This window comes from Oncorhynchus masou, chromosome 28, assembly GCF_036934945.1.
Source record: "Oncorhynchus masou masou isolate Uvic2021 chromosome 28, UVic_Omas_1.1, whole genome shotgun sequence".
In the NCBI taxonomy this organism is placed as follows: domain Eukaryota; kingdom Metazoa; phylum Chordata; class Actinopteri; order Salmoniformes; family Salmonidae; genus Oncorhynchus; species Oncorhynchus masou.
In genome coordinates, this window is record NC_088239.1 from 45,200,483 (window position 1) to 45,224,206 (window position 23,724).

The window sequence follows — 23,724 nt, forward strand, 5'->3', positions numbered from 1 at the left end:
TCATTGTCTATTTGAATTTTATTTCCCTTCAAGCAATTGAAACAGAATACTTTGATGTATACATAATTCACAAAATATAAACGTTTACATTTGACTGTTGGCATAATCACATACGGCATATCCCATAGCGTCATACATATGGGCCAATGCCAAATAATTACATCACATAAATTAGCATTTTCTCACTCTTTCTGTTTGACACTTGCCAGTTCCTTGGGACAGACTTCCTTCCTTGGTTGGTTGGTTAGTTTCTTACAGTAAACTGAACAGTAATATGGGGACCTTTGTGCGACTGGGCAGGGTCTCTACTTCCTCTTCTTCTTGCTTTTCTTGCTGCCCTCCCCTTGCTGGGAGCCGGAGTCTGCCCCTGCACCCTTCTGGGTCCTGGTCTTCAGTTTGGGGATCATCTCAGCACAGTAGATCATCACATCTTTACCTTTAGGGACAATCAGAAGGAAAGCAAAGCATTCATATTTGTTTGAATGGTCACACACACACACACAAATGTGCGTTGTGAGACCAGTTGATGGTGAAAACAGACTGCATTTCTTCCAGTTTGGCTAATTTGAGCCATAGGGTGTTGCTCCTCTCCTTTACAAAACACTCACGTGATGCAAACTTGTCTGAGCAGAGAGTTCCATCCTCCTGCTTCAACTGAACACGTACTCTTCCTCTGAACGTCACGTCTCTGTTCCACTCTCTAGAGTACATCTTGTTCTGTGGTTGGTCAATTGAACAACAATTAGAGACTTATAATCAGGCAATACCCCTAACCTATGGTGACGTGTTTGACGATGGAAAATGGCTGTCGTGGAATTACTTAGGTGGGAGCTACACAATGGTAATGAATGGGGCATTCCCCTCCGATGTAAAGCATTTTGAGTGCCTGTGAAGCACCATATGTAGCTATGCAACTCATTATTGATGTATTGTCTCATTACCTCCACAAGAACATTTGCCCCTGCTGCTGTCAACACATCACGGATTTCAGCACATGTAGGATTCTCCACTGCCTGGTTGAGTAGAGGAAAACCAAGATGTCAGCCATATCCCTCGACACACTCTTGAGGACATAGGCTATAATGAATCAGTATACGTGTGGTAAAGGTAGACCATAGCGGTTTGTATGCGTGTCCATTTACCAACATAGATCGGCAATAAGTCGTCCACCATTTATTGAATCAAATAAATTAGAAGAATGCTGCAGATTTGGTTTACCTTTTCAGCAGGTATCCGTCTCCCCTCTGCTAGGGTCTTCTTACTATTTACATAGGAAGGGTATATGCAGATAAACCTGCAAAAGAAATCAGAAAGAACATGTTAGCTAACAAGCTATTCATAACTTGATGTCTCGAACATGTTAGCTAGCAAACACTGCTGCCGTCTCAACTGCAACCGACAATACAATGATACTAGTACAAGTTAAAACGTATTTTCATTTGAAACGAAGAAAATAGCTAGCCAACTGACTTCAAAGTTGCCTAAGTTACCGATTTTCGTAGACACGCTGGCTAGTTTTAGCTAACACATATGGCTGTCTACGCTTGTTTTTCTGTTCACAGGTAGGACTTCAACTCAATAACTTTTCATGGGAAAACAAGAGCAATGAATCTAATATCACCCACCTTTCCTTTTCAGCTGGATTATCACTTAGTGGAGACATTTTCTCAGAACACACTAGCACAGAGTTCGCGTTAGCTTCCTAGCTGGGACCTGTATAAAGCTAGCCACAATAGTGCGGTTCGCCTTCAAAATAAAAGGTCCTTATTGAAAGCGATTCAAACGGATACAAATAGTGGAATCATGCCATATTTGGACTAGATAATGATAAATAAAATCGGAATGTTGTTATATAAATTCAACAAAAGACAATACTTTGTTAATTTGACAACAAAAAAAAGTTGAAAACGCTCTGGATGTATTACACTTCAGAATTGCATTGGGGCAAAGTCCACAGGAGGATGGTGGCACCTTAATTGGGGAGAATGGCTCATAATAATAGCCAGAACTGAGTTAATGGAATGGCATCAAACAAATGGCAATCATGTGGTTGATACCATTCAACTTATTCCACTCCAGCCATTACCATGAGACCATTCTCCCCAATTAAGGTGCCACCATCCTCCTGTGGACTATGCCGCAATGCAATTCTAGTGTAATACATCCACAGTGTGATTTCAACATATTTCTACTTTTTTTGTGTCGAATTAACAAAGTATTGTCTTTTGTTGAATTTAAATAACAACGTATAGCAAACTCCAACTGGAGTAGTATCTAACAATTCACAACAGTACACACAAATCTAAAAGTAAAAGAATGGAATTAAGAAATATATAAATATTAGGATGAGCAACGTCAGAGTGACATTGAATAAAATACAGTAGAATAGAATACAGAATAAACATATGAGATGAGTAAAGCAGTTTATAAACATTACTAAAGTGGCCAGTGATTCCATGTCTATGTATATAGGGCAGCAGCCTCTAAGGTGCAGGGGTGAATAACCGGTTGGTAGCCGGCTAGTGATGGCTATTTAACAGTCTGATGGCCTTGCGATAGAAGCTGTTTCTCAGTCTCTCGGTCCCAGCTTTGATGCACCTGTACTGGCCTCACCTTCTGGATGATAGTGTGGTGAACAGGCTGTGGCTCCAATGGTTGTTGTCCTTGATGATCTTTTTGGCCTTCCTATAACATTGGGTGCTGTAGGTGTCCTGGAAGGCAGGCAGTGTGCCCCCGGTGATGACTTGGGCAGACCGCACCACCCTCTGGAGAGTCCTGCGGTTGAGGGCGGTGCAGTTGCTGTACCAGGTGGTTATACAGCCCGACAGGGTGCTCTCAATTGTGCATCTGTAAAGGTTTGTGAGGGTCTTAGGGGCCAAGCCGAATTTACTCAGCCAAATTTACTCAGCCTTCTGAGGTTGAAGAGTTCAGTGTTGCGACTTCACAACACTGTCTATGTGGGTGGACCATTTCAGATGTGTACACTGAGGAACTTGACGCTTTCCACCTTCTCCACTGTGGTCCCGTCGATTTGGATAGGGGGGTGCTCCCTCTGCTGTTTCCTGAAGTCCACGATCAGCTCCTTCATTTTGTTGACATTGAGGGAGGTTAATTTCCTGGCAACACTGCCAGGGCCCTCATCTCCTCCCTGTAGGCTGTCTCATCATTGTTGGTAATCAGGCCTACTACTGCAAACTTGATGCTGGAGTTGGAGGCATGCGTGGCCCATTTCATGGGTACAACATCCATAGGTTAGGCTGCACAGTGCAATACACACAATAGATTGACTGGAAAGGTGAATTCCCACAGTCAAAGTCCTGCAATAAGAGCTAAGACACTATAATGTGTGTGTACTCTACACAGTTGTGTTCTGTGAGTGTCACTGAGTAAGTAAGCTGATGCTTAATTTCATTGGTGCAACATCCATAGGTCATGCTGCCCTCCATGCAATTCTAAAGTGTAATACATCCACAGTGTGATTTCAGATATTTATTTGTTGTTGTTTCAAATTAACCAATTATTGTCTTTTGTTTAATTTATATAACAACATTCTGACCTTGTTTATGATTATCTAGTCCAAAAAGGGCATGATTCCACAATTTGTGGCGGCAGGTAGCCTAGTGGTTAAAGCGTTGGACTAGTAACCGAAAGGTTGCAAGATTGAATCCCTGAGGAACTGACAAGGTACAAATCTGTCATTCTGCCGCTGAACAAGGCAGTTAACCCACTGTTCCTGGGCCATCATTGAAAATAATAATTGGTTCTTATCTGACTTGCCTAGTAAAATAAATAAAACATTTCAATCCGTTTGGGGGACGTTTATTTTGAAGGTGATGCGCAAAATCCACTATCGTTGCTAAACGATGAGTCCCCACATCCGGTTTTCAGCGGGAAATTAAGCTCGGTTGAAGATAACTGCAAAGAAGGTATAGTATGTGATAGCTGTATCAAAGTTACCAGGGTCAACACAGCCTCACATTCATAAACCCCGCATTTCTTCCATTTATCTTCTTAAAATCTGATGTTAAACCTGAACCGCAACCCTATCCTTAACCACACGGCTAATATTATGCCTAACCTTAATTTAAGACCAAAAAGCTAATTGTTTTATTTTATCTTTACGATATTTGGACTTTGTGGCTGTGGTAAATAGTGGAAACTCAGACTTTTGACAATTTCGCTTTAATAAAAAAAAAAACGTGATCAAAGGGTATGCCGTTTTTGATGGGAGTTACCTTTAGGGAAAGATTATGGATATACCGACAAAAACACGTCGCTCCACCCTAACCAATCGCTGTCAACAACGCGGCATGACTGGCTGTCTAGCTCCAGCCTGTCCTTTCTTTGGATTGGTGTATACATCTCATTATGAGGTGACGTCAACCACTGGTATTCAATGGGATGCTACGTTACTAGACTCAACATGATTATGCAGACGACTACTGTATAAAGTGTTTTTTTGCAAAGTTACCTGGATGTCACTTGCCCTACTTATATCAGTATACTCAACTTAAGCATTACGAAACGTCTATTCGATCAAATAAGACATTAATTTTTTTGTTGACCAAATTCGACACTGACCACACAAAAACTCATTGCTTGGTGGGAGAAACGAAAAATGCCACCTGCTGGAGGGACACAGATTTTCCTCGGATTTGGAAATCCTCTTCCTCTCTGCTTTAAATCGCTGCAGTACTTCTTACCAACAGCAATCACCTGTATTGTGGAAGGCACTATTTGTCAACCAATGGTACGGGTGTTTTTGGTTGACCCACACGAACGCGACTGAATAGAAACAGCTACAAGGGTTACACATGAAAGTGATGAGACTTCTCCCACCAATTAATTGTACACGTTTTCAGTTTGTTAGTGTGTGATATCGGGTATAAAAATTTTTGACACTTATGATCGGATGAAGGTTATTGTAACACACATACAACTATCACGAAATGTTTATGTATTGGTGTTGTGAATAAATGCCTATAGTTATATTCCCTTTGCTTGTATATCAAACCATAGCTGCAATACGAACACTTGTGTTCATAATCATTCACTGGAACAAAGAGATCTTCTGTTAAATCTGACAATTAATCTTGGTTGTACTGTCGGCTCAAATAAAACTGAAGGACCCTGATCTCTTTTGAGGAACATATCAAGAATGTTTCAAGGACAACTTTTTTCCATCTACATAACATTGCAAAAATCTGAAACTTTTTGTCCAAAAATTATGCATAAAAATGAATCCATGCTTTTGTCACTTCTGGGTTAGACTACTGCAATGCTCTGCTTTCCGACTACCTGGATAAAGCACTAAATAAACTTCAATTAGTGCTAAACACGACTGCTAGAACCTTGACTAGAACCCCCCAAAAATGATCATATTACTCCAGTGCTAGCCTCTCTACACTGGCTTCCTGTTAAGGCAAGGGCGGATTTCAAGGTTTTACCGCTAACCTACTAAGCAGTACATGGGCTTGCTTCTACCCATCTTTCCGATTTGGTCCTGCCGTACATACCTACATGTATGCTACAGTCACAAGACGCAGGCCTCCTAACTGTCCCTAGAATTTCTAAGCAAACAGCTGGAGGCAGGGCTTTCTCCTATAGAGCTCCATTTTTATGGAATGGTCTGCCTACCCATGTGAGACGCATACTCGATCTCAACCTTTAAGTTACCTCTTTAGTAGGTCCTATGATTGAGTGTAGTCTGGCCCAGGAGTGTGAAGGTGAACGGAAAGGCACTGGAGCAACGAACCGCCCTTGCTGTCTCTGCCTGGCCGGTTCCCCTCTCTCCACTGGGATTCTCTGCCTCTAACCCTATTACAGGGGCTCCTTGGGTTGTGCCGTGGCGGAGATCTTTGTGGGCTATACTCGGCCTAGTCTCAGAATGGTAAGTTGGTGGTTGAAGATATCCCTTTAGTGGTGTGGGGTCTGTGCTTTGGCAAGAGTGGGTGGTGTTATATCCTGCCTGTTTGGCCCTGTCCGGGGTTATTATCGGATGGGGCCATAGTGTCTCCCAACCCCTCCTGTCTCAGCCTCCAGTATTTATGCTGCAGTAGTTTGTGTCAGGGGGCTAGGTCAGTCTGTTATATCTGGAGTATTTCTTCCTGTCTTATCCGGTGTCCTATGTGAATTTAAGTATGCTCTAATTCTCTCGGAGGACCTGAGCCCTAGGACCATGCCTCAGGACAACCTGGCCTGATGACTCCTTGCTGTCCCCAGTCCACCTGGCCGTGCTGCTGCTCCAGTTTCAACGGACTTGTTCACCGGACGGCTATGAAAATCCAACTGAAATTTAATCCTGAGGTGCTGCTGACCTGTTGTACCCTCGACAACCACTGATTATTTTTTGACCCTGCCGAACATTTGAACATCTCGGCCATGTTCTGTTATAATCTCCACCCTCATAGCCTGGTTCCGCTCTAGGTTTCTTCCTAGGTTCTGGCCTTTCTGGGGAGTGTTTCCTCACCACCGTGCTTCTACACCTGCATTGCGTGCCGTTTGGGGTTTTAGGCTGGGTTTCTGTACAGCTTTGAGATACTTGATGTAAGGGCTTTATAAATAAATTTGATTTGACTGGAAGCAGAGCTTAAATTCCATTCACTACCAGAATATCTTCAAGATTGATACTAAATTATCAAAGCTTGATACACACAACCCTTCCACTGTTCAGTAACACTGGACACTAGTTTTGCACCAAAAATGTTAACGTTTATTATTTTGATTTACAATTTGTAAGTGTAATTTATACAACCACTACTTTATTGCATGAGAAAATAAAACACGAACAGTCATCCACACAGTGTCATTTTATGTGCTTTAGCATTACAGTGATTACAGGGGAAGTAAAATGAGCTTTAAAAAATTATATACCAACACCAAAAACCTACAGTAATAATTTATTTTGTTCAAAGTGTTCATTCAGTCCTTCTGAGATAGTTAAAAAGCATCCAACTCACCTGATAACAGTTAAACAGCAGAGCAATGTATCTACTCTTATATAATCTATTTTCCAATGTAAATATTTTCTCAATCGAAAAGGTGTCAAGGGTAACTTGCAGATAATCCCTTTACTTTCAGAGCACACATAAAGATAGTGTAAAATGTTACACTACAGCTACCAACACATGTGACCACATACATGTTAATCTTTACTTCAGGAACCAAACCATCAGGTCATGCAAGGAAGGGAAGTTTATAATACATTTGCAGTAGTAAAAGTGAGAATTCATTTTCTTTGACTGAAACTTAGGTTTAATAAAAAATAAATGGAGTAGCATTAAAGTCCTATAAGTGATTTAACAACCCAAATAGGCAACTTTAAGTGATTATCTTTGTCAAGTCAGACAAGATTCAGGATCTTTACAGGGGTTTAAATTAAATACATACATAATTAAAATCTGTACAGTACAAATTCACATACATTATCCTTCAGAGGTCTCCCTCTCTCTCGTTCTCTGATAACCAAGTGTCCCAGCCACATTCCTACCAGCAAAGAAACACGAGCCCAGCAATTAGGCTAGGCATCAACTACAATAACCCTCTAGTAAATCACTATTATTTACATGTTAGTTTTTTTACACCAAAAGTTGATGAATCCATGATCTTTGCTTGGTGTTTGAATAATTCTTTACAACAGAGGTCACTAGGTATGCTCAAGACATTTCCCCTAGATCGTGGTTGTGTGTCTGTGTAGTCTAGCCTCAAGGGACTTAAACTGAGGTTACAATGTAGGACCCACTTTCTCCAGCACTTTCTCCTTTAGATTCTCTCTTTTTTGCACTGTTGGTGACGCTGACAGGCGTGGGTATCTGTGAGGGTCGTGGTGGTGTGGCACTGTCAGCACTGCTCTTCCTGGGGCTAGGAGTGTAATTGAAAGGGCTGACCCTGGCAGCCACAGCACCACTAGGTGAGCTGTGTTTGCTAGAGTTGGAGGAGCTAAAAGGGGTACGTTCAGCAACAGGCAGTTCATGGGCCTCTGGGATGATGCTCTGAGCAGGCTTGAGGTCTGGCCCTTTCTTATCAAGACTCTCACTGCTCCTAAACAAGTTTAAATTAGTCTCTGGACCTTGCCTACGAGCATTTACACTTTCATTTTTGGACTGTTTGGGATGGGTTTCACTTGACAAGAGATCAACAGATGGCATTTTGACTAGAACACTGTCGATTACTGGAGGTGTGTTTGCTGTTGGAGATTTTACAGACCTCGGACTGTTGATGGGACAGTCCTCAATCCTCACCCACACATCCTCAGTCTTGGACACTGCAGGGCTCATTTGGTGCCCCATGGCCATGGTGTTAGAGTCTATGGAGGAAGAATCGTGGCCTTCTGACTGAGATATTTCACTGTCCTTCATCTTCCTCCATGTTCCTTTTAAAGGGTTTCCATCTTTACCGTGTGGGGACCTTTGGGCTGGACTCAGTGGCTGTCGTTCATCCTCACTTTTGCCCTTTTCACTTGACTCAGAGGAGGCAGAGAGGATGGACGAGGAGCTGCCAGTTCTCTTCCAGGTGCCAACCCTTGGAAGAGAAGAGGAGTGTTTGCTTTTCTCCCTCTTCCATGTCCCTGTCCTGTTAAGATTAGGGAGTCTGGAGGGGCTTTCTGAATGGGATCTGGAGATGTCGTGTTTCCCTCCCCTTTCAGGTTTCCCATCCTCATTTTCTGAAGAGTTTTGACTCTGAGGGGACTTTTTCAAGTTGCTTCCCTGACTTTCTTGATAGGGCAGAGTCAACGACATATCTGGCAAAGACGGGCTTGACACAGGCGTTTGAGACTGGCTGGTAGAGGAGGGGGACAGAGACTCAAACGAGGCAGACTCTTCCAATTTCCTCTTCAGTGTTGGACTGGGGGCCTCTTTGATGAACGTTGACTGGCGAACTAGGGCAGGTTTCTCCGACCGGTCTGACTCACTTCCACTTGACTTTGTGGATGGCATCCTGGACAAATCTTGCTTCTTAGATGTGCCAGTAACTCCACACTGATTCAGGCTCTTTGAGGCAGATTCACTCCTAGGGATTCCGCTAGTGCTTCTGGTCAAGCCAGTCTGCTTGGGTGGCGTTTGCTGACCCATCTGTCTTCCAGGGGAGGTGTAGGACATCCTGCCAGAACCAGAAGACTTGGTTGACGATGTGCTTGGAGAAGCAGTGCGAGGCAGTTGGGATAATTTGTTTGAGGAGCCCAGACCATTTCTTCCAGGTGACACAGAGGAGCGACCAGGTGACTGCATGGGTCTGGTGGTCAAGGACTGCTGAGCTGGCCTGGATGGTGTGGAGTCTCTGGATCCAGATCGTGATGAAGCTTTACTTGATCCCGATTGAGATCCAGGCTGATCCCTGGCGGGACTAGGGTCAGATTTAGCAGGTGGTTTAATGCTTCTGTTTGAATTACTGGAGCTCTGCCCTTGGGCAGGGGGAATTTTTGAGACTGAGGCTGGACCGCGGGCTGGAGGCTTCTTTTGGACTGGGCTAGTGCTTGGAGAACTGCTTCTAACACCAGGGACATGGATCATTGTCCTTCCACGAGAGATTGGAACAGTAGGGGCCGTCTGCCTCTGCTGTAATGAGGCTGGGGTCTCAGTGATTGCACGTGGTTTTCCTGTTATGAGACTTTTGTAGACTTTCTTGCCCCCTTTAAGAGCTTTTGCTGCCTCCTCTTCCTTTTCTTTCTTTTTTGCTTCTAAAGTGCTCTTTTCACCAGGTTTTAATATCCGTGGGCGTCCTTTGTCAGATGCAGATTTATTATCCTCTGAATTTAAGGGTAAATGAAAGGGAGAACCAAGGGATATTCCCGATTTGAGGGAGAGGATTGAGTCAGAGTCAGATGAGCCTTGTCTAGAGAGGCTAGCAGCTGCCTGGTGCAAACTACTGACGATGGAATTGGCACCCTCTTGGATGGCCTTCCAATCAAAGGACTCAGAGTCTGGCGATAAGGCTTGTTCAGAAACTGGACTATGTGTATCAGTGAGATCTAATGTGAGTTCTGGCTCCTCAGCTAAAATGCCATCCATACCTCTCTCCTCAATGGCATCTCCTTGGTCATTCCCCTCTTTATTTCTCGCTGTCTGTTTCTTCTTTTTTGGCATGGCTGAACTGATGCACTCTTGTAGAAGGTCATCTTCTGAGTCAATGCTTAGTGAGCTGAGTGAACTGTTTCTTGAAAAACACACAGGGGTATCTTCAACATGAAAGGCTTTTGGTGCGTAACCAGAGGCTTGGGGTCTTGTAGGAGCTTCCACCTGAGTTACATCCTCCTCTTCTTCATCTTCTTCTTCTTCTTTTGGCTGGAGGTCTTTGTTGTTGTTCTCTTGGTCAATGTCACTTAAAGAGCTGAGAGATGAGTTTCTAGAGAAACACATTGGTGTGTCTTCAATGGAAAACTTCTGCTTCTCATCTGGCACTGGCCCCATGTTTTCTTTGGATGCTTGTGGAAATATTGCCTGCTTATGTTGCTGAGGTTTTGTTGGAGCAGTCTGTGGTAGATTTGCCCTGTTTGCTCTTAACGATGGCTTTCCACAGTCTTTTGTTGAAGCTTTTCTCTGGTCTTTGTCTTTTCTGAGTTCTGCCTTTTCCTTGGCGAGATTAGGTTCCTCATCCTCAAAGTCCAATGAACTCAGTGAATCATTGCGCGAGAAGCAATAGGGTGTACCCTCTATTGGTGTGTAATGCTGTGGTGAGTCAAAAGCAAACCCTGGCCGTGGCCTCTCCGCATTTGGTGGCTTATCTGTGAAATCTCTGGATGCCATTTTTGTCTGTTGCATTTTGGTTTCTTTGTTTTTATCAGGGTATGAAGAAAAGTTGAATGGAGGCTGGGGTTTCTTAATCATCCTAGCTCTGTACTCACTACTCTGTGGCATTGGTTTAACAGGGGAAGTGGGCTTCTTTTCAACTTCCTGCTGGACTAGGCTAACAGGAGAAGCTGACGGGTGCAGTGGTTGATCGAACATTTTCTGTACTCTAAAGGATTTGTGGATTTTACCTTTTGGCATGGCTGAACTGATACACTCTGCTAAAATATCATCCCCTTCATTTTCTGTCCCGGCAGCTTGTGTGGAGGAAGAAGTAACACCTGCATCTTTTTCCTCTGTACATTTACCTTCTGGAATAGTGTCCCTTCTTTGACTGGATGATATTTCTGCACAAGGAGGAGCACGGCTTTCAGCATTGGCCAGCTCATTAGGGGGTGAATCAATGGTTAGGTCGCTGAGAGATGTGGCTGTTGAGAAATTGATAGGGGTTCCCTCTACACAGTAAATCCTAGGCATGTCCTCTCCATGGGCAAAGTTCACAGTCTTCTGTTGTCCTCTGGTTTGTGAAGGGTGTAATTTGTACACAGGAAGTTGGCTTGGTTTACGGGCAGTAGGTGGTGGTATTCTAGAAGTAGTGTTGGAAGGGGATTGCTTTTTGAGTTTTCTTGATGACTTTGTTGGCATGGCTGAGTTTATGCAAGCCTCCAGTATTTCTATATCGTCATCATCTGAATCGTCCAGAATGTCTTTTTCCGTCTCACGCTTCCCTTGGCTTGGGGGTTCTGTAGTGTCATCATTCTCATGCTCAGCCTCAATTCCCTGGTCGTCTTCATGAACAGGAGGCATGATCTTGAGCTCATCTTTCTGAATGTAAGGTTCATCTAAGCTTAAAGCACTGAGGCTGGATGCACAAGAGAATCCTTCTGGGGTACTCTCTGTCGCAAAGTGTAGGAGGGTGTCATTATCCGGAAGCACCTGGACTTTCTGGACAGCAGCGTGTACCGCAGCATGTCTTGGAGCCATATCCGCCCTCGGAGGCGGTGGAGGTGGCACCTTTTTGTGTTTCATTGGGGGTGGATGTTGATTTTGTGGGGGTGGTGGTGGTGTTTTGCTTCGACTCGGAGGCATGGTCTGACCAGGGCTGTCGGGCAGATCGCTTGGACTAATGATTCCACTGGGCATACCGCTACACAATTCACTCTGTATAGAGCTAGCGATGGAATGGCTCTCAAAGCTGTCAAGAGAGCTTACAGATGTGCATCTGCTGAACATGAGGGGTGTCTCCTGCACATATTGTTCTGGGGGGCTTTTGGGGGTCTGGGCGCCACTTTTGGATGGGGATTTGGCTCCAGATGAAAACTCAACAGCTTTGTGATGTCTGGATCCATCTCCATGAACTTGACTATTTCTTGGAGGCTTCATTCGGACATACTGCACAGACTGGCTCTCAGTTCTGCGTTGTTCTTGTGTGTGACCACCAGTGGACTCTTTCTCAGAGATAGGAAGAGTTGGGTAGTTACTAGTAGCATTTACGTTCCTCTTGCAGCCCTCCATTTCGTCCTCCTCTGAGGACAAGGATGACAGAGAGCTACCCCTTGAGAAACAGATGGGTGTGTCCTCAACACAGTACGTCTGTAGTGTCTCTTGATTGACAGTAGGGGGTTTGGATATTGTGTTCTTCTGGCCTGGCCGAGTTGGCCCTGATCTCATTTGAGCCGAGGAGGGATGTAGCTGCATTTGTCTTCCTGCATTCTTTATGGATGACACGGATGATGTGGAACCATCTTGGCTCAGATTGTCTTTCACTGAGCTCTGAGTGGAGGATGACTTTGAATGACTAAACATGGATTTTTGGGAGGAGGAGTCTGAGTATTTCAGACTGTAATCAATGGGTTCTCCGTGATGTTCCTCGTTGTACTTCATGCTGTAATTGGTCGGCTGGTCATCTTGCTGTTCTTCCTCTGAGTATCGCTCACTATAATTGGTTGGTTTGTCATCACTGTAATCATCCACAGACTGGCACATAGTCTGGTTATTCATCTTTTTGTTAATTCCTTGAGTGGGGCCAGCATTGCTTTGATCTTGTTGATTGGCGTTCCTTGATCTGAATCCCTGTGGCATTTCGGTTTGCACGAACCTGGGCTTGTACTTGAGTTTTTCCTCGCCTTCACTGTTGCCCTCTGTGTACATGGGGTAGCCTGGGCTTTGAGATCGCACAGACCTCTGATCTGTCTGTTTCATCTCCTCCTCCATGTGCTTAGGCCTCGCCCACCTTTCATTTTGGCTTGGACTTTGCCGACCAGAGTTCAGCTGCTCATCAGAATACTTCAGGCTGTAATTGATGGGTGTGTCAACTTCTCCATCATCATCTTCCATGTGGTTTGCATTGTGGATCTTGTGAGCGAGGTCTGCAGGATATTTTCTATAGACGCAACACTTCCCCTCGTCATCCTCAGAGTAAGAGTCCACAGATGGCTTCATCTGGCCTCTTTTGCCATAGCCGTCAGTGCTGTTGACACTGTTGAGACTGTCGTTTGACGCCCTGTATTCTAACTTGGGCATTGGACAAGGTCTGCCCGACTGATCGGGCTTAGTGTAGGGGTATACATTGGAATGACCATGTGCTGCAGTGTTACGGTGAGGGTCTTGATTAGGGCTCTCTGGTGACCGATCATCCAGACCAGTCAGCAAGTGAATGCTTTTCACCTCCTCCATCACCATGGCGATCTGAGCAGCTGTTGTGGCAGGCATCTGCATTCTCTTAGAGTCATGATCTGGGGGGAAACCCCCAGGTGCACCCCTCAGTCTGTCTCTGTCCTGGCTTCGATCCCTCTCAGCCCTAACACTGTCTATGTTTCCCCTTGGGTTCTCTCTGGGTGACGGGCTTGACAGAACTGGTGTGTTCACGTAAGGGGGGCGCACAGGCACACTGTTGGGGCTAAACCCGTCTGATCTAGAAACACCATCGTAATCACTGTAGACATTCTGCTTGTGCCTGCTTGGTTTACCCCTGTGGGACGCCTTGGGGCTTAAATTGTCAATGTTGTCAAATGTCTCAGAGAGGTGCTGAGAGTCCAGTTCCTCAATCAAGGCTTTCTGTTTCCTGACGTGAAGAGAGGGCAGGCTGGATCCAGGTGACATGATGTTGGCGTCCTTGTATTTGGCGGGCCTGTTGGCCATGAGGTTCCTCAGTGCTGCAGCGCTGCCCATGGCGATCATCTTGTGCTTGGAGTGGATGAGGTTCTTCAGCATGCTCACAGCACCCATGTCCCACAAGGCCTCCTGGTCCTTTGCATTGCGGGCAGAGAGGTTCCACAGCGTGCCGCACGCGTTGCTCACAATAGTCAGGCTGTGAGACTTCAGGTGCTGCAGGAGTGTCTGAAGACAGTTGTTCTCTCTCAGGATTTGCCTACAGACAGAAACATATGGTCTTGTAAGCTTTCAAGTGTAAAAATTACTACAGGGGATACAGTAAAATATCAATTTATTTGAATATTTAACAGCATAATACTACAGTTAATCACTTTTGATTTTAGAAAACACACCTGTGATCTTCATTTGTAGCAATGAGACTAGACACGTTGCGTAAGATGCCTCCTCCACTTTCAATGATGGCAAGGGTGTTGGTTTGGCTTCGGTACGTCAGAGTGCTAACCAGGAAGGCCAAAGCCCCCTCAACAGCACAGATGTCAGCTTTGTTCTCAGTGCAGTGAGCTGACAGGTTCCACAGGGCACTGAGGACACTCTTTAGAGTAGACTCCTATAAAAAGGGAAAGAGGACAAACTATTAGCCCGTGAATACATCTTTAGGCAAATATCTTGATCAAATTACTATTGGACATTTCATTCAAATATTTATACATTATGTGCTCCTAATTATATATTCGTACCAAAGTAACCAAGGTGACCTGTAATTGAAAGTGTATTCATGATGCGCCTCACCTTCTGTACCTCCAAGGCACACTCCATCAGAGCCCTGACGCTGCCCACCTCGCGGAGGGTCTTCTTACTGTTCACATCTGCACGCCAGGACAGGTTCCTCAACACACTGGCAATCACCTGCTGTAGATCCTCACTCTCAGACTTCAGCTGAGCCACCATGGCCCTCATGCATCCCTTCATGGAACACAGTGTTGCCTGAGGATTGAAGATACAGAAAGATGCTTATTATTAAGTTGAAGTCATACTTTTTAGAACAAGATTATCAATGAATACACTTACTCTCAGGTGTAAGCACACATGTGGGAAGGTTTCCCAGACTCCGATTGAGCCTACTCCTAAACTAAAAAGCATGCTCAATGGAGATTAACTTTTTTTTTTTTTACTCTAGGAATAGGCTTAATCTGGACCTGAGGAACCAGCCACAAGGTCGACATCCCAAAATGTTCTGTAACAATTTCACACACAATCAATCTATATCTGACATTAGGCTACATAGTCTGAATAAGCTTACCTTATTGGCAACATCCCCGAAGGTGAGGTTGGTGAGGGCCATGCCAGCGTATCTCCTCAGAGTGACGCTGTAGTGGTCGCTGGTGAGGCCATAGATTTCACAGTCCACTTGGAGCAGCTCCCCTATAGCCTGCAGGCCCCCTGGGAACACACAGCGCAGCAGGAGAAATGCCAATCAATACATTGAATTAATCTGCCCCATGAATGTTCTACTATATAATGTCCTATGCAACACACATAATTAACGACATTGCAGAAGATCCTACATATTTACAGTGATGAATACATCAATTATTTCTCTAACATAATAAGTAGCTCTGTTCTGTTATGGTTGTTTGGTGATGATAATGGTATGAAATATAAAATCCATCAAATGTGTTATCTTTAAAGATCACTGCCTAGAAAGCAGTAGAGGTGATTACCTTGGTTAATTATTCTAAGTAAAAAATAATGTGCATTTGATGAATGCTTACCGAGCTCATTCATAGCATGCCTGTGCTCTTCGTCAAAGGACAGCTTCATAAGAACACACACCGCTGGGCAGATCTGATGCTCCACGGGAGAGGGCACTGGGGTTCACACAAACACACCATTTGGTAAGAAAAATCCATTACCTATCCAAATGTCCATTCACTAACCAAATCAACACAGTTCATCTATACGACACAATATTTTATTTTATTTCATATTATATTTAATTGTAATTATTCTTGTGAGGTCAGCAATACATACACCAACACATCAAGACTAGATACACAAAATCAATACAACACAGTAAAAACAGAGTAAGCCTCACTGGGGTTCTTGTCCTGGTCCACTCCTCTCTCATGGCTTTCCTGCCACTCCCAGCAGGTCTCACAGTAGACCCTGATCTGCTCCAGGAGGTGCAGCACTCTGATCTCCCTGCGACCCCTCTTATCATCAGGCTGGGAGTGGATAATGTTATGAAGGGCGGCGCTGGCTCTTGCCCGGGCCTCCTTGCTTCCCCGTGAGTTTCCCAGCAGCACAGAGTCCTTAAATTGAATAGAATCAAATGTTATTTGGGGTAAAAAAAAAAATATACATACATCGACAAGATATTTGATCCCAGAGGATTTCAAATGAAAGCATGAATTTACACATATTTCCAAAGTGATCCTTCATGGTAAAACAAATAACTTGATAAAAATCAAAGTTATCTATAAAAAAAAAAACTTTTCAAACCTTGTCGTTGCCGTGGAGGAGCTGGATGAGTAAGGGAAGGCAGCCAGACTGACGCATGGCGATGCAGCTGTCCTGAGAGCTGGACATGGCAAGCAGGGTGCGAGACATGTCATCTTTATCGTGGGTCCCCAGCATTGAAAGAAGGGAATATACCATCTCCACCTGTAGGGCAAGAAGGCCGACCATGAGAACAACTATATTGTAGAAGACACACAGATGTTTTGACCTATAAATTAAGTTATTCATATCGAAATTGATAACATTATACCCCTTGGGATGCAATCTGATTTATGTGGGCTACTTCTGTTAAAATAAATGTAAAACTTTTATGCAGCGCAGCAGGAGATGGTTTTATGAAATTGCTAAACTACACTGAAAAAAATATAAATGCAACATGTAAAGTGTTGGTCCCATGTTTTATGAGCTGAAACAAAAGACCCCAGAAATATCCCATGTGCACAAAAAGCACATTTCGCTCAAATTCTGGGCACACATTTGTTTACATCCCTGCTGGAGATCATTTATCCTTTGCCAAGATGATCCATCCAGCTGACAGGTGTGGCTTATCAAGAAGCTGATTAAACAGCATGGTCATTACACAGATGCACCTTGAGCTGGGAATAAAAGGCCACTAAAATTTGAAGTTGTGTCACAACACAATGCCACAGATGTCTCAAGTTGAGGGAGCGTACAATTGGCATGCTACCTTACGGAATGTCCACCAGAGCTGTTGCCAAATAATTTAAATGTTAATTTCTCTACCATAATCGTTTGAGAATTTGGGAGTACTTCCAACTAGCCTCACAACCGCAGAACACACGTTGTGTGGGTGAGAAATTATGCGAATTGTGAATGTGAACAGAGTGCCCCATGGTGGCAGTAGGGTTATGGTATGGGCAGGCATAAGCTACAGACAACGAACACTATTGCAATTTACAGATAGCAATTTCAATGCACAAATATACCATGAGATCTTGAGGCCCATTGTGAGACCCATTTTTTTAAGGTAACTGGGACCAACAGACGCATATTTGTATTCCAAGTCATGTGATACCCATAGAATAGGGCCTAATGAACTTACTTCAATTGAACAATTTACTCATATGAAATTGTTGCATATATATTTTTGTTCAGTACAGATAACATTTCACAATTCCGGTTTGGACATGCAGGCAGATCTCATGTGGTTAATTGCTAACGGGCGCTGTTTCATAGTAACAGTAGAACTATATCAACCTGAGGTGTATTAGAATCTCTGGTTACCTTGGTGCCCAGGTGACTGGTCAGTCGGCGGGGCACAGAGTAACTACCCACACCCAAATTTATTTCACTGGCAGAATCCTGATCCAGGCGACTGCTTGAACCCTAAAAGAAATTAAGAAGAACATTTTATCAAGAGAACATCCCTGGTCATCCCTACTACCTCTGATCTGGAGGACTCACTAAACACAAATGTTTTTTTTGTAAATGTTACAAATGCAAGGAGGCTTGTTGAGCAATTAAACTGAACTTCTTTACTTCAGATAAATATGTTAACTCGTACAAAACTCACTCGTCCAATCCTCACACCTCCGTTCATGCACAACGTGCCTCATACATTCTCAAAGCAACAGTATTAAATACTCAACTGAGCTACGACACCATATTACCGAACCCAACTGTAAATTATGAGTGTTGGAGTGTGCCCCTGGCTATCCGTCAAAAACATTGTGCCATCTGGTTTGCTTTTAACATAGGGAATTTGAAATTGTTTATACTTTTACTTTTGATACCTAAGTACATCTTGATGCTAAGAATTGATAGCAATCAAGAGTAAACTGACTGAACTCAACCCCCCCCCCCCCCATGCTCTCCAAATGGACGTTAGCCGTGAGGGCTAATGCCCATGCATTGACTTCTGTTCCCTACTAGTCTGTGAATGCTATTCACGATGACATTTTTCTGTCTCACGATTCCCAAGCATGAAACGGCTCAGTGTGTTGCGTGGCTAGATTGACAAAAAACAGACTCCATGGGAACGAATGACGGACTTTTGCACAGATGGGGCTCTGCACTAGTTATGAATGCATCTCCCTCTGCACTGTATGATACACCCACTGGGCTATAATGAATACACAGAGAGCAACTGGCTGCAAAAGAGCTGAGCGCAGAACTCAGAAACGCAGCAGGTAACATTGATTGTAAACTACATCACACACGCCTGTTCGCAAAACTACGTGGAGATACGAGATCAGAGCATGTCAATGTTCTATTTCACACCGAGGCAAAGTGGTTATTGAGGGGAGTGATAAAGATTTTTTTTAATTGTGAGAGGAACTGTTGTCATTCACAATGGCCTTTGTTGAATTTCTGTGTAATGAAAATTTAAAAAAAAAAAGAGGTCTCCTTACCTATGTAACAGACATATTTGGGAAACTGAACAAACTAAAAGCAAGCATGCAGGGAAAATTCAAAACAATTCAACAGATGAGTGACCAAATCAGCGAAATCCAGTCGACTGTGATCCTTGCTCAGTTGACATGCCAGTAAGTGAAATCCAACAGCTGATCGAGCTGTCATGTGGCTGAATGCTGCAGACAACACATTCATGGTTCACTATGGGTTTATTGGCGGGAACCCGGTTACTGAGATTTATTGCCCAAAACCACTCCCTTTTCCAGGGATAAATTAAATGTGAGAAACCAGTAAATTATAATACATTATTTATACACACAGCATGAAGTGAACTGTTAAATGATATGCAATGTCTAAATATGGATTCTCTATGGCCTTCACTCTGGTCACTGTACGATGAATCATCGACGCTCAGGGTGGTGACCGACAGCCCATTTCAGTATGTAGACCCATCATGGTAACTTTTTTTATTTTATTGTGACAGTTAGACCTACATTTGCAGAAGCATAGCCTATGCTACAGTAATATAATGAGCGAATGCATGTTTAAAGTAATTTTTCCATATATAGACACACCCTTAGTGTTTTAATAAAATCAACTATATGCATTGAGCTTGTATGATGCTTTCAGCTTACTGTTTGATGAAATAAAACAAATGACTCAAGAGTGAGCCAGAGATCTAGAGGAAGAAAAGAAAAACCTTGACCTAACCATTCTCCTCCCGCTGGCTTTCACAGATTCTGCCGTTACTCTCCAGAAGTTGCCAGTAATAGGTTACACGAGGAGTCGGCAACCTTGTGGAATGCCAATTTATCTCACCATTTATACCAATCTGTGTGCCAGTTATGGTTGTCATATGCACATTTGTGGAACAGTTTCATTTAATTTATAATAACGTCTTCATATCGCAAAATCATTGTCATGTGGTTAATCAAAATTCAGACAAGAACGGTAAGACTGGAATTATAATACATTGAATGCATTAACAGAAATTAGCATAACCAAACAAACTAACGGTTAATGTACTGCTGGTGATACAGTATATGTGGAAGTGATATAGCCTACACTAACAATCCAAATCAAACAATTCACACAATGGCGTTATGAAACAATGCACAAATTGAGGAGAGCACATTCCTGGAGAGAGAAGTGCATTGAGAAGTGATTTTGCCTCTGCATGCCTCCTGAGGCTCTGCAATTGTGTCACCCCCTCAATCATGGACACTTATTGACAGTTGTGGCTGCTTTGCGTGATATATTGTTGTCTCTACCTTCTTGCCCTTTGTGCTGTTGTCTATGCCCAACAATGTTTGTACCCTGTTTTGTGCTGCTACCATGTTGTGCTGCCGCCATGTTGTTGTCATGTGTTGCTACCACGATGTGTTGTCATGTGTTGCTGCCATGCTATGATGTCGTCTTAGGTCTCTATGTAGTGTTGTGTTCCCTCTTGTCGTGATGTGTGTTTTGTCCTATATTTTTGTTTATTTGTATTTTTAATCCCAGCAGGAGGCCTTTGGCCTTTTGGTAGGCCATCATTGTAAATAAGAATTTGATCTGACTTGCCTTGTTAAATAAAGGTTAAATACATTTTTAAAATATGGATCCCCACTACATAACTGGATCAAGCATAAATTGCCTTTTAGTCTAGGCATCCGCAATGGATTAGTTCACTGAGATGGGCATGTTTTGCTAATTGCGCAAAAAAAAAAAAAGTCTTGGTCGACCTACAGCCTCTAGACCAAACAATCGACCAGTTGACTAATTGGGGTCAACCCTAGTTAGCTGAGAATACAATCAGAAATAGTGTTAGAATGTTTCGCAACTGACTGCCATTGTCCGAAAGAAATACGTAAACATTGGCTGTTAATTACATCTAAAAAATGCTTGGGAGTCACAAGAATTTTCATATATCCAAATGGGCTCGTGGGCCAAAAAGGTTTGGGACCCCCTGCAGTAAGGCTTTAACCTCAAGCCTCAGCGATACAACCTACACTGAAGTAAGACAGAAATCATTAGAAATAACAGGAAAGTTGAGGCTCCAAGCACAGCCAAAAAGGCAGCTCACGATTGCTCAGCTGAACTTCCCTAACCAACATTGCCAGTCAGGCAAATGGCAGAAGAGATTTTCAGGAGCATAATAGGAGTAAAAGAATCAAATTAATCCATCAAATGTTAACCACAAATCCTGCAAGCAATCTGTGTTTGAGATTGACTACATTGCAGTTGGACTGTACAGGATCAGTCTTCAAATCTCCTTGTATCCCATAAAACAATGCTGATTATTTTCGATCAGGTATGAATGGAAGGTAAAAGATTGTCTTACCTGAGAACACCCAGCACTTGGCCCCCCACTGTCCCCTGAAGCCTGGGGTCCTTCACTCTGGCCAGCCTGGTCGTGCTTGCTCTGTCGGTGGGAAAGAAAGACAGATAGAAGGGTCAGACCTCAAGAGGAGAGGAGCAAACCATTAATGTAGCAGGCTAAATGAGGGATGAGGGGAACTAGTCAACAGAGAGAGGATATAGAATCCGTCACCTGGAAGGACAGAAGAAGAGGCAGAATCAGTTCAAAGTGGAAATAGAAATCAGTCACCATAGGGCAGGCGGAGAGGGAAAGGAAGGAACGGGAGTGAGAGAGCGTGCAAGACAGTAGGAGAGGGAGTGAGAGAAGGAGATTGAGAGAGCAAGAAAAATTGAGTGGGGGAGAGCGTTCAGTCACTAGAGCAGCTGCAGGAGCATCAGGCTTCCTCATCCCTGACCTACAAACTGTCGCTCAGTCTGCAGGATTAGTCAAAGAGGGGGAGTGAAATTAAATGTGTCCAATGAGATTAATCTACTCATGAAGAGAGGGGACACATGAGAGCCAGCCCAACATGCAGACTGAGGGACTAGTATACACACACACCAACTACACAAACAATTACCAACAGACATAAATGCACACACTGCATGGGCCACCAAATAAACACATGAAGGCATGAGTGCATCGGCTTGCATTCATTCATGCACAGACATAGACCAAGACTATGGCTTGCCTCCTTGGCTGTGCATCCAACGTGAGCAGAAGGTAGGTCACTGGTTGACTGACTGACTGCACACATGCTCAGTCACTAGGTCAGCTAATGTGTCCAGTGCTGCAGACTTCAATTTAAATTGAAAATAGCTCTTTTTCATATTTAACACAGGGAGAGAGAACAAGAGAAAGCCTATGGTTGATTTCACCCCCCAGAATCAGAGTCCGAAGTGAGATAAAAATGGAATACTGGATGGAACTCTACATTCTAGAGTGGCTTCCAGCATTGTAGTGTTCTTAGGAGCCACAGTAAATAAATGCTGCTCTTGTTTAGGAGATGAGCAGAAAACAGCAAAATGATTGGATGAAAGGACAGCGTGTTCAATATAGATTAACAGCCATATCGGATCAGTAACGAAGCATTATTGTACACTAGTCCATGTCTATGAGTTGTTTCTCTGTAATGCAGGGATGTAGGCCATAGGCTAAACACTACAGAACTCAATGCATAGGGAAGCGGGTCGCTATCACCAGTACAACATGGAGGATTAAATAGATATCTGTAAATGGGATGGCTGACTCCGATATGGTATGACACTCAGATGTAAGCAGCTTTTGGTTCTTTACATGACTAAAAGCTGAACAAACTGTAACCACAGCATGCATGTAGAGATGGAGATGTCCACACAGGCCAGGCAGTAGCCAGAATACAGAGAAAGTGCTGCCAGAAACAACAGGGGACAGAATATCTCATGGTAAATAGATTTAGGGCTGGGTTTACCAAACCCAGATTATGCATGTCATTGACTAAAACATCCTTTCAATGATTCCCCCCCCCCCCCCGGACTAAACCTAATCTTGTTCCAAGAATCTGGCCCTAAATGTAATTACCGAGATATTATGTCCCTCTCGTTTCTGGTGACACCTTCTCTGGTTGTAGAACATGTCGTCCATGCATGTTCTTGTCATTCTAGTATATTAGGTCTGAGGCTGGTATAGGACATACCTCTGGTTCTGCAGACTGGGACTGTAAGTGCTGTCGGAGCTTCAGCATGTCCTTCTCAATCTGCTGAATGCGAGCCACCCTCACCTGAAGTACAGCAGGACATTTATAGGACGTGATCACTCAGAGAGGATGAAATATTTCAATGATGTAAAACTGACTGAATAAAAGCATATGTAGAGGCAGAAACAAGTTCTTGCATTAAGTCCATTTACTAATGTCCAGCCCCCACCCATCTACATCATCTTATCCCACTTACAGTATCCTGTCTGACCATTCTTTTTTTTCCTGTGTGCGCGCGTTTGTATCCTCACTGACTCAACCCATATTCTGCCCTTTCTGTACCTGTATCCATTCATCTCATCCATCTCTCCTCACCTGTGCCCTCTTCTCCATATCCTGGCAGGTTCCCAGCTGTTCCTCCATGGCGGCTCTGATTTGCCTCGCCTCATACTCCAGTTGCCTACGGGTCATATCAGTCTGCAGGGAGAATTGCTGCGAAATAAAACAGGAACAACAAAACAACCATCAGTCATGTGATGAAATGGAGTGATTTCTAATATCTAATGCAGAGAGGAGACCAATTGACCATCGCCTCATCTTCATCAGATTATACATACAATTTCTGTATCGCTTTTGACAAGAGAACACCAACACACTAATAATGCTGGATGACAAATAAACACTTACATTCTCTGTCAGTGGCAGGCTGTCGATCCTCTTGGTGAGGTTCTGCAGCTGTGCGTAATACCAGTCTTTCTCCTTCTCCTCTTTTTCCAGCTCCGCCATCAGTAAAGACCTGACATGACAGAAACAAGCACACCTATTGACATCCAAGATACAAAACACTGACAGAAATCAGAGTGAATTTAAACACCAAATTAAAGACCTAATTCAAAGATACATATACAGCATTA

The 23,724-nt window shown here is 43.6% G+C and overlaps 2 protein-coding genes across 3 annotated transcripts in view; both read right to left on the reverse strand.

The window, feature by feature from the left end:
• Positions 1-1,734, reverse strand: srp19 (signal recognition particle 19). Its single transcript, XM_064942152.1, has 5 exons — positions 1,626-1,734; positions 1,219-1,294; positions 942-1,013; positions 609-717; positions 1-436 (listed from the first exon to the last, which is right to left on the reverse strand). The coding sequence occupies exons 1-5, from the start codon at positions 1,661-1,663 to the stop codon at positions 306-308; spliced, it is 426 nt and encodes a 141-aa protein (XP_064798224.1). The 5' UTR covers positions 1,664-1,734; the 3' UTR covers positions 1-305.
• Positions 1,735-6,791: 5,057 nt separating this feature from the next.
• Positions 6,792-23,724, reverse strand: part of LOC135517652 (adenomatous polyposis coli protein-like) — a 52,105-nt gene continuing 35,172 nt past the window's right edge. For both annotated transcript variants that reach the window (XM_064942153.1, XM_064942154.1), the window contains exons 5-16: positions 23,498-23,606; positions 23,186-23,302; positions 22,811-22,894; positions 21,118-21,198; positions 17,664-17,765; positions 16,401-16,562; positions 15,994-16,210; positions 15,671-15,766; positions 15,199-15,338; positions 14,688-14,882; positions 14,291-14,505; positions 6,792-14,154 (exon numbers count right to left, since the gene is read on the reverse strand). In XM_064942153.1, coding sequence (XP_064798225.1) covers positions 7,713-14,154; positions 14,291-14,505; positions 14,688-14,882; positions 15,199-15,338; positions 15,671-15,766; positions 15,994-16,210; positions 16,401-16,562; positions 17,664-17,765; positions 21,118-21,198; positions 22,811-22,894; positions 23,186-23,302; positions 23,498-23,606 — 7,960 coding nt within the window. In that variant the 3' untranslated portion in view covers positions 6,792-7,712. The remainder of the gene's footprint in view (positions 14,155-14,290; positions 14,506-14,687; positions 14,883-15,198; positions 15,339-15,670; positions 15,767-15,993; positions 16,211-16,400; positions 16,563-17,663; positions 17,766-21,117; positions 21,199-22,810; positions 22,895-23,185; positions 23,303-23,497; positions 23,607-23,724) is intronic.